Source organism: Trichosurus vulpecula, chromosome 4 (assembly GCF_011100635.1).
Source record: "Trichosurus vulpecula isolate mTriVul1 chromosome 4, mTriVul1.pri, whole genome shotgun sequence".
NCBI classification, from domain to species: Eukaryota; Metazoa; Chordata; class Mammalia; order Diprotodontia; family Phalangeridae; genus Trichosurus; species Trichosurus vulpecula.
In genome coordinates this window covers 156,790,659-156,801,700 of record NC_050576.1, presented here as the reverse complement: position 1 = coordinate 156,801,700, position 11,042 = coordinate 156,790,659, and the positions used below count along the sequence as shown (strand labels likewise).

At 49.9% G+C, this 11,042-nt stretch overlaps 1 protein-coding gene across 1 annotated transcript; it reads right to left on the bottom strand.

The window, feature by feature from the left end:
* Window positions 1–509: 509 nt before the first annotated feature.
* On the bottom strand, window positions 510–10,230 carry VSIG8 (V-set and immunoglobulin domain containing 8). The gene is made up of 7 exons (XM_036753206.1): window positions 10,182–10,230; window positions 6,073–6,248; window positions 4,940–5,141; window positions 4,091–4,312; window positions 2,433–2,552; window positions 1,778–1,955; window positions 510–810 (listed from the first exon to the last, which is right to left on the bottom strand). The coding sequence occupies exons 1-7, from the start codon at window positions 10,228–10,230 to the stop codon at window positions 510–512; spliced, it is 1,248 nt and encodes a 415-aa protein (XP_036609101.1).
* Window positions 10,231–11,042: the final 812 nt, after the last annotated feature.

The window sequence follows — 11,042 nt, the reverse complement described above, 5'->3', positions numbered from 1 at the left end:
CTTAAACTGTTGCCTTTTGGCTCAGAACTCTCAGACACAAAACATCCAATCCTTTACCCACCCTGATCCCAAGTCTCCACCCCCCATATTGGGGCCCTCTGCCTTAGCTGAGGACACAAGGTCTTCTTGCCTCAGCCCCTTCTCTGACACTAAACCTCTTTTTGTCCTCCTCTTCTCTCTTCCTCTCCTTTTCCCTCTGTAGCCATGAAGATCACAGCATGGAAGGAAGGTTCAAGGGCCATCTCTCTTTCCCTTTGCTCTAAACACCACTCCTAGCTTTTCAGGGAGGGCACAGGCTGTTATTTATTGCTACATCCAGGCTGAGGAAATATCTTCAGCCAGTCAGATGGAGGGCAGGCACAGTGAGGTGGGCATCATGGGATCACTGTCCCCCAGCTTTAGGCAAAGAGCTCCAATCCCTCCCATCCCTGAGACCCCCAAACAGCAGTCTAGGAGGGGATGCAATGCCCACCTGGGGAAAGTTGCCACCTGGGTGGCATGGCTGCTGCTTATACCAAATAACCATCCTTGCCCTTCACCTGCCCCTCTCCACAGTCCCCAGGTTCAGCACTCTTGACCTTGACGTAGATGGGAGAGGGGCCCGCTTCGCAGGGGGCGCTGATGGAGGTGCCTTTGGCAGGCATAATAGCCACTCCACAGGACGCCAAGGGCACATCCTCGGGTCCCGCACAGGGAGCTGCGTACTTTCTGCGCAGCGAGCGGCTGATGTTCTGTGTCGGGTAGCCTAGAAGGTGGGTGACGCTGCCGCCCCGCCTGGTGGCTTTGCACCCAGGTGCCAGTGCATCCTCTCTGTGGAAAACAACAGGCAGGAGGTGTGAGCGGGGCTCTTCGGCGGGCATGAGAGCCACGGGCTCTTGGAAACCTCTTGTCTTCCCTTGCCACCCCTCCCCTTCCACCCTCTGCCATCTCCCTCCTCCCTTTCTCTCTCTCCCTTTCTCTCTCTCTCTCTCTCTCTCTCTCTCTCTCTCTCTCTCTCTCTCTCTCTCTTTCTCTCTCTCTCCCCACTTCTGCTTCAGCCTATTCTATTCTCCATCTATCTTTCCATGTTCCTGTGTATCAGTGACCTCAAGCAATTCCAGAAGTCATCTGAGCCATCCTCCAGCCTTTATGTAGGACTGGCCCCCTCCTTCAGTCGAAATGGCCCAAGCATGAAAATCCTCAGATATTCCTCCACCTATGATTCCGTAAAATCATGTTGCAGGGGACAGTAAAGATCACCTAGGGAGGTCATTCTCTGCTTCCCTTCTTCCTTCTAGTCTCATGGCTCACTTTTCCTTTTCTGCCCTCTCCTTCTCAAAGGGGATTTGATCCTCTAAGGCACTGCAGTTATTAGCACTATCAGCATCGTTCTATTTTTATTTCTAGTTTGTTTTTAGTAATAAATTATGATCGTCTTTTTAAATAACCATTTCCAGGGCACCGAAAAGTACAGTATAGAGAAGACCTGGATAGACATATGTCCTGCCCTCCAGGAGCTTACAGTCTAAAACAGACAGATAGATAACCGGACAGACAGGAGGCAAGGGAAGGAAGGGCAGGGGACCAGGGGGAGGGCTGGAAAAACAAAAAAGAATGAAGCCATGCGGCGGGTGGCAGGTCGGCATGCTGTGGTCCCCAAGGCTCCGTGGTCGTGCTGGGCGGGTATGAGGGATGGGGGTCCCAGCCGCTGGCAGGCGGGGATGAGGAGTGGGGGAGGGCGCCGGGCCCCTCCCTCACAGCAGCATGCAGCATGCACACAGCATGCATCAGGTTTTACCTGATTTCACTAGCCATGTCGCAGGCCCCGCCGCCGTTGCCGTAACCGAAGACGCCACGGCTGACCCCGGTCCCGCTGCAGCAGCAGCAGACGAGACCCCAGATGCCCAGACCGAGGCAAGCTAGCAACAGCAGGGAGCCCAGAACGGCCCCAATGATAATGCCCACGCGGCGGCTGTCTGTGGGGAGAAGCAAATGCCTGTCAGTACTCCGACACCCCACCCCCCACCCCACTCCAGAAGTGAAGAGTTGGGGGCGGGGGGCGAGGGATAGGGGTGGAGGAGGCAGAAGCCAGAATGGGACTTTGTCTAGGCTAGACCAAGTGGTCTGGGGTGTGAGACAGTGATCTGCAGGGGATTTGAGGGGAGATAAGGTGTATAGCACTCAATTAGCCATGTTCAAATTAATATGCGAGTGAGTCTAGTATATGTGTGTCTTAGAAGGCGTTTTGTTTTCTCCCAGGTGGGCAGAGTTGGCCTGAGCCACAAAGAAGGGATGTTAGGGATCTATCGGGAGAGCCAGCTGAAGCTTATGGGTGGATGCCAGAAAGGAATCCTTATCCCTTTCCATCCCTTAAACCACCCCCTGACCTGGCCCTCCCAGGGAACCTTGCCCCTATTGACACCATGGCCCCGCTTCCACCTGTCTCCACTTACCTGACACCTTCACCTCCACCACGCACACACTGTAACCCACGTGGTTAGCCACTGTGCACTGGTATAGCCCATTGTCGTCCCAGGATATGTCCTTCAGCACCAAGTCCCCACTGCTGAGCCCTGACATAAAGGGAGGATCAGTGTGCCGCAGGGAGTCCAGAGGGCCTTTGGCCCAGAGACTTCCCTACCTCCCACGTAGGTAGCCCTGGAAAGGTGAAGGATTGAGGGCTGGGATGGAGAAGACAGCAAGGAAGCACACACACACACACACAGCTTGGGGAAGGGAGATGGGACAAACTTAAACACCGATAGGACAAAGAAATAAATACACATAACACACAAACACAACACACACACACACACACACACACACAGCTTGGGGAAGGGACAAACCTAAACACTGATAGGAAAAAGAAATACACACACACACACACACTCACAAAACACAAACCTGAACACTGATAGGAAAAAGAAATACACACACAAAAAAACACACACACACACATGGCTGGGAGAAGGGACAAACCTAAACATTGAGAGGAAAAAAGAAACACACACACACACACACACACACACACACACACACACACACCCCTTGGAGAAGGGAGATGGGGCAGACCTAAACACTGATAGGAAAAAGAAATACACTCACACAAAACATACACACACACAGCTTGGGGAAGGGAGAAGGGACAAACCTAAATAGTGAGAGAAAAAAGGAGAAACACACACACATATACACAGAGCTTGGGGAAGGGAGATGGAACAAACCTAAACACCAATAGGAAAAAGAAATATACACACATACACACACAGCTTGGGGAAGGGAGAAGGGACAAACCTAAAAACAGAAGAAAAATGAGGAACACACACACAACACAAGCACACAGCTTGGGGAAGAGAGAAGGGACAAACCTAAACTGTGAGAGGAAAAAGGAAAAACACAAACACACACACACACACACACACACACACCCTTCAGAGGCAAATAACCTGTCCCTATAAAAATGAGGCTATTGTCCCAACATTTTGGCCACCTTCTACTCTACGCAATCCCGATTCTTCAGGGTATCTCTTTCCACAGACTAATCCTCACAGAGACAGACCCCATCTAGGGATCTTGTAGACAGATCTTCAAATTGGTTGGATAAGCCTCTTTTCCCTTAAAGTTTACTGCTTGTTGCTGTCCCCATTCTTGGGGAGGAGGGCAAGTGTCTGTCTCTAAATGATTTCTTAAGTCAAAAAGATGCTCCATTAGGATAAGATTCAGGAGCTCTTATCCTTTCATTTTGAAATTTGACCCTCTATAAGACCATGGAATCCTGAAAATCAGAATGTCAGAGCTGGAAGAGACCTTTAAAACCATCCAGTCAAATCTTCCTTTATGAATAGGGAAACTGAAGTCCAGAGAGTCACTCTTATAGGTATCTACTAGTTTACCCCTGGATCTTCCATCAGCCCTGTAGTAACCATCCAGATGTTTGCCCAAGGCACTTCCATGCTGTCTAGGCAGTACCCCTGCTGTAGGGCTAGCTCTTCACACAGGAAATCTCATCCTCTCCAAGCAACGCCTCTGAGAATCTTAAGAGTGAAGGGGAAGTCACTAGTACCACAGATTTCCCTCCTGCCTCCCACCCCCCCACCCCCAACCCTCTCACCGTGGGTCACAGAGCTCTGGAAGGATTCCTGGTAGGAAAGTTCTGAGTGGTAGTTATTCTGTGAGATGTAAGAGCTGGCCCGGTAGGGATGGGTGCGTCCGCTGATCTTGGCCCACTTGTAGGTGAGGGGTGGAGTGCCCCCATTGGCAAAACATTTGAGCACCAAATCGTTCCCATAGGTCATGTGCCCCTCAGTCCAGCACATGGGCACCGCAGGCCGAGCTGGAGAGGCAGGGAACGAACAGGAGGTGAAGGGGATTATCATTCATATCCCAGGGAGGGGTTTAGGATAGGCAGCAAAGGCAAATACATGGTAATATTCTTACCCATCTAGAAAAATAATCCCCATCATAAACAGGGCCATCACTTGTCTATTGTGTGTCAAAAACTATGAGGTAAGGGTTGACTTCGGCATCAAAAGGATCTTGTGAGATCATTTGGGCAGCTGGATGTCAAAGTGAATAGAGTTTTGCGCCTGGGGTCAGGAATACCTAAATTTGAATCTGGCCTCAGACACTAACTAGCTGTGTGACCCTGGGCAAGTTACTTAACCCTGTTTGCCTCAGTTTCCTCATCTGTAAAATAAGCTGGAGAAGGAAATGCAAACCACTCCTGTGTCTTCGCCAAGAAAACCCCAAGTGGGGTCAGATATGACTGAAAAGGCCTGGACAAAAATAAGATCATCTAGTCCAACCACCGAATTTTACAGGTGAGGAAACTGAGGTCCAGAGAAGTGCCCAAGGTCACACCATTAATAAGTGACAATGCTTGGATTTGAACCCAGGTCCACTGCTTGCAAATTCCCAATGCTAGTCCCACTAGCCACATTGACCTCTCATCCACATGTACCTTGGACAGTAACAATGACCCTTCGGGTGGCCATGGTGGTCTTTTTAACCCTGCACTCATAGGTGGCTGTGTCAGACACCTGCAGGTTCATTAAGTTGATGGAGGCGTCGTACTGACTGGGGTCCTGAGCTGCAAATCGGACCCTCTGCTGAAGGTGGGGGAGGCTGCCCTGGTTGATCCTCTTGTCCTGATAACTGAGGAACTGTGGGAAGAAGATAAGGGGGAGGGAGAGAGAGGAAAACAAGGAAACAGGGATTACCCACCCATGTGTAAGGCAGGGGAAGGAGAGGAGAGGGAGACTCCCCAGCTGTGGAACATTGCATTTAATGGCAGATTTTCTGACATGTTTATTGGTTTCAATGATTTTTTTCTCTTCCTCTTTTTAAAAAAAATCCCTTACTCCAAGGGATGGCTCTCTACAAGGGGGAGGAGAAGGGATATAAAAGGGAATGTAGGTGATGTAAATACAAAAGTTATTAATAAAATTACAAACTTTTAAAGCATAAAAGTCAAATACCTAGAAGGTCAATTTTTGTTTTTAGAGGAGAGAAGTGAGGTGGGTTGAGGTGGGGAGGGAGGGGCAGCCCTATATAGAAAGTGACCAGTGGAGCTGAGATCACACATGCTCTTTGCCTTCAGGAGTATCCCATTTCACCTCATTTTGGCCCTCAGTATCTTCCTCCAAAAAATGGCCGTGAGAAAGCCAGCTTGCCCTCAACAGAAATTTGTGCAAATCAAATGAGATACTAGATAGGAAGGGGCTTTGAAAAGTAAGAGGTTTACATGGGAGCTCCTTGAGGAAAATTGCTATAGACTCTCCTCCCTCTGAGCCCCCTCTGTCCCCTGGCACGGAGTTCTGCACCTTGGGGTGGAGGGTGCAGCACTTAGGATGGAAGTATGGGGTGGACTAGTTTGGAATCAGGATTCCTGGGCTTTTTTCCAGTTCCAACACCTTTATATGAACTTAGGGCCTTGTTTAACTTCCCTCTGCCTAAATTTTAAAGTGTACAAATTCTACTACCCATTCCCATTCTGAGGAAAAAAAAAAAAGAAAAACATTGTAGAAATGTAGGGTGAGGGTCCTAGGGCCAAGAGGAGAATGACTAGAGGACTTCAGTGTCCAGGGCACTTACCACATTCTCCCGGTGTGCAGGGTCTGAGTTGACCTGCATCCACTCAATGTCCAATCCATTGGGACCATAGTCCTCAGGGTCCAGCATGTAGGGGCAGCCAAGCCGAACATTATCACCTTCAGCCAGATACAGGACTTCCTGTCCATCCCCATTTATCCGCACAGCGGACAGTAGTGCTAGGGTAAAGAGGTAGGGTAGGTATGATGGAGAGGAAGGGGGAGATGGTCATAGGGGGACAAAGGGAGAGAGGGAGTAGAGGCCAAAATTTGAAGGCTGGAGTCACAGGCATCTCTCCCTTAATTTCTAATTAAAAAGCCGGTTGTGACGTAGCCCTCAAACGTCAAATGAGGAGCCAAGAAAGAGGGAAGGGAGACAGAGTTGATGTCAAGGAATCCTGAAAAACTTTGTGTGTGTGACTGAATTTGACTATATGGTTAAACATATTCATGTGTGCTTATGAGTATTATGTACAGGCATGTGATTGTGTATGTGTACACAATTATATGTATGTGCAAGTCTCTATTTGTGGTTTTGTGCATGCTACTGTATGTAGGTGGTTGTGTATCTATTTGTGACTATATACATGTGTATGTACATTGTGGTTGAATGTCTATGTGTGCTTGTGTTTGTGGCTTTGTGTATGTATTCAGGATTTTTTTTTATATCTGTAATTGGGTATAGTCATGTGTTTTGTGTGGTTGTACGCATATGTAACTGGATGTGAACGTAGGATTGTATATGCAGGTATCAAGCTAAATAAACTGTGGCTGTTAACCACAAGAGTGGGAGACCTGGGCTACCCAAGCTTAATGGCAGTGAAGTCTTCTGTCTGGATGGAACAAGGCTTTCTCATGCCTAAGGCAGGTAACTAGGTAAGACGGCCTCTCCCAGCCTCTGTGCATGTGTGTTGTTGCTTGTGCTGTTATCGCTGAATCAGTATAAATCTTTGTGTGATCCATGTGTCAATGTATGTGCCCATCCGTGGGGGGGTAGGTTGTGTTTCCTCCTATAGGGATGCCCATGTTTGTGTGTATTCGGGCACCTGTCTCTCCTTGCTCATTCTGCCTCATGCAGCCCCAGCCCTGCCCTGCCCAGCCCTGCCCCAGCCCCTGCCCCAGCTGAGTCAGGGAGAAGGAGGGAGCCAAGCCTCCCTGCAGGCCCCTCCCTGGACCCAGCCTGGCCTGGGCATTTACATTGCCACATACAGTCCTGAGCCGCCCTGGACTTTATGGGCTTCCTCAGCCAACTGCCCCAGGGTGAGGAGCAGGGATTTCCGGAAGTAAAAGAGTTTACTGTCTTCTTCCCTCCCCTAATGCCCCAGGCAAGGGCCTACCCCAACCAGTTGGACTGTCCCACCCCAGAGGATTGGGGAGAGAAGAGAAACAGTAGGTGCATGGACAGAGATGAGACCAGGGGCCCCAACTTTCCCTCCCAGGTCTCATTCCTTCCCCCGCCCTTATTCCACCCCACCTTCTCAAACCCTCCCTCCCTTTCCTGTCCGCTTTGCTTTCTGGCTGGGGTTTAGTGCTGTGCCTCCTCTTTCCCAATCAGTCAATCAAAGAGTATTCACTGCGTACCTACTATGTACTCAACACTGAGCACCATCCCTTTGTCTGTCTCTCCTCCAGTCTTGATCTCTCCTAGTCACAGGCATAATAAACACACACACACACACACACACACACACACACACACACACTCACATACACACATACATGGAACATGAAACAGACAGGGTCTGGCTAATCAGGAAGGGCCAGTAGAATCAGTTCCCATACCAAGCTGTGTGAATTCTTTCTGAGACTCAATTTTCTCCTCAGCAAATTTAGGACTGATTCAATGACTTCTAAGGTCCCTTCCCAGCTCTAAATCCTGTGATTCTAAGGTCACTGAACTAGAACTTCTGAATCAAACCTGAGAGTACAGTCTCCACCCACCTGACTCGACAACCTTCCAGTCTCTCCCAAGAATCTTGGAGAAGCCAAAGGGGACATAGAGGCCCCAACCAAGGGAGCAGGGAAGGCAGCCAGAGTGCTAACGGGACCTTGCTGCTTCTTCCCAGCCCTGGCCTGGGGAGAACATACTGAAGATAAGGATCCAGATGCAATCTCCATGGCTCCCCAGGCATTGGGAAGACTGGCAGACAGGGTGAGTGACAGACATCTATCTGCATGGCACAGTCTCCACCCTAGGGAAGGGCTGCCCTGGCAGTGCTGGCCACAGTAGTGGTTGGGATCTAATGGAGTCATTTTCTCTTCAGCCTCTGGGCTGCTAGGGAGAGTCAGAGAAGTAGGGGAAAGAAGAGGCTGAGTCTCAGGTAAGAGGCAGGAGACGGAGTCTGGGGTTTGAGAAGAGAACAAAGGAGAAGAGACAGTGGAACTGGAAACAAATGAAAAATCACCTCATCTCGCTCATCCCCTCACCTCCATTCAAGGAAGCACCTCATCCATCCCAGGCTGAAGAGACCCTCCTCTGTGTTTGAAGATACCCCACAACTGCCTCTCAGAATTCCAGAAAATCCTCCATGCACCCTCAGGTGTTAGCAAGCTATTCCTTGTTTCTCACCCCAATCTCTCCTGCTACGGGGTAAGAGACAAATTGCAGGACCAGATCTCAGAAAGGGATGGGAAAAGGACAAGATGTTCAGGGGGTGTGCTTTACAGAATCACAGGGATTAGAGGTGAAAAGGCCCTTGTGGATCATCTAGTCCAAGCCCCCCTAGTTTTGTGGGAGAGAACTGAGACCCAGAAAGCAGGTACTTGCCCATGGCAACAGATCTGGTATCCAGCTGAAATCTGAACCCAAAACTCCTGACTGAAAGTCTAACACTTCAGAGAGAAAGAGGAGGGAAGAAGAGAAAAGAATGAGGGAGGAAGGGCCATTGTAATAGACAAGAAAGTTGGAGTTGGGAAAAGGAGCAGATGGGGGAAAACAGAGTGAGTAGAGTCAGGCAGGGGAGCAGGCTGGGGGAGAGGAATGTGCAGGCATTCTAGAGGGCAAAGATTTGGCATAAAAGGGACAAGGAATGAGAACTAGGAGTGATGAGGGAAAAGTGGGTAGAGAGCTGGGGTAGGGAGCAAAAGCATCTTCTGCTGAACCTTGAAGATCACCCAAGGTATACTGGGTGATCCTGTCTCCAGAAATAGGCAGCATCATAAAAGCTAGCTTTCCTAGGCTTTGAAATCTATACCTTATTTTTCACTTGGTTAGTTGCTTCTGGCCCTACATCTCAGAAAGGAGAGGATAGAGCTTCCCAGAAAAGGGCTTCCCAGAAAAGTGTACCTCACCCTAACCTGTCACCACCACCCCCAGCTACATAGCTTCACACATCACTTCAGCACCATACCCATCTAACCTGGAGCTCCCAAATAACCAAATGGAGCTCCACACAGACGAAAGGATAAAAGTTGGATTTACTCCCCATTTCCATCTTGGATTTCACTTGGACAAAGTCCCCAGGAAAATAGTACAAATTAGAATGATCTCCAGACCCAGCCATGGAAGGATGGGAACCCAGATGTCTTTCCCTAAAAGGACTTTCAACTTGAGACGGAAGCAAGAAGCTTCCTTTGTAGGATCAGAGCAAAACAGGGAGGCTGAGTCCATGTGTCAGACTGGTCTTTTTGCTGCCTGTCCCCCAGAGGGCAAGAATGGAGGAAGCTCAATCCCGAACTTACACCTACTAGTCCCTCCCCAGACCATGGAGTCTTCCAAGGTCATAGACCTCTTGCTAACTCCCTGTGGACGGAAGGAAGAGAGAAGAAAGATATACACAGAGTGGAGCAAAAAGACCATCCAGATAGAATCAAATCCCTTCTCTGGCTCTTTACCGAATACCATTTTCTACACCAGAAACCTTCACTTAGACTCCTCACAACACTTCCAGCTGGATAGCTCCCAGAGTTCATCCCGGTTCAAGTACCAAACACATGTACACACATGAAACCTAATGCCCAGAGATGAAAACGTCCAAGGAGAGAGATCAAGCAGCTTTGAGGAGAGAGCCAACCTCCTGAGGCACCTGGCTTTCAAAGAATCCCCCGAGATGCCCTTTGTTACAAGCTCCTTCCTGTCTTCTCTGGGTGCTGGAGAACCCCCAGACCCTGTACCTGGGCTTAAGCACAACAGCAGTAGATGGAATGCTCCTCGTCCTCCCATCTCTCCTGGGTAGAAGTCTCCGCCTTTAGCTGGATAGTTCCTCAGGGCTGGTGGTGGCGGGGCACAGTGATGGTAGTAGGATGTGTATGGGGATGGAGGGAAGGGGGAGATGGGAGACGGTGAGCCCAGACACTGCCTGGGGTAGGCAGGGAAGGTGCAGTGAGTGACCTGCCTAGCAGCCAGCCAGAGTTATTTCAATGGGAGGGAGGGGGCCAGCTCCCCGCCTTGGGGAGGAGTCCCAGGAGCTCTAATTAGCGGGGTGACAGGATGGCCTACCCCGGCATTACCCAACCCTCACCCAAGCTCTTCCCCATCCTGAGAGTGGCACAGGGCGGGCAGCGGGACTTATAATTAGGCAAACCTCCATTTCCTTCTGGCCCCATCCCTGAGGGTGACAATAGTCGCCTCAGTTTACAGCGTCCGCAGAGTTCCCCTCACCACTCATTTGCCCACGGGGATCAGGAAAGAGGAAATGGAAACATTGGGGAGGGAGGGGTAAAGAAGCAGGGAGCTGATGTCAAAGTCCTTCCCCCAAACCCAAGACTTTAAAGTTCAGGATAGAACTCTTGAGTACAGGTGTCATCTTCTGTTCCCCCCACTCCCTCCCTCCTCCTAACAATCTCAATGTCCTTCAACCTCATCTGGGTGGCCCCTTCTAGTTCCCTCTCCCTCTCTACTCTTTGTGTGTATATAGGGGTTGAGGTGGGGGTGGGGGATAGGAGAGGAAACAGACCGATCCTACAGGTATCCCAACAGTAAAACGATTTCTTGCCCTTTACTCTCCTTCATGGTTCCAGATGCAAGGAAGCATC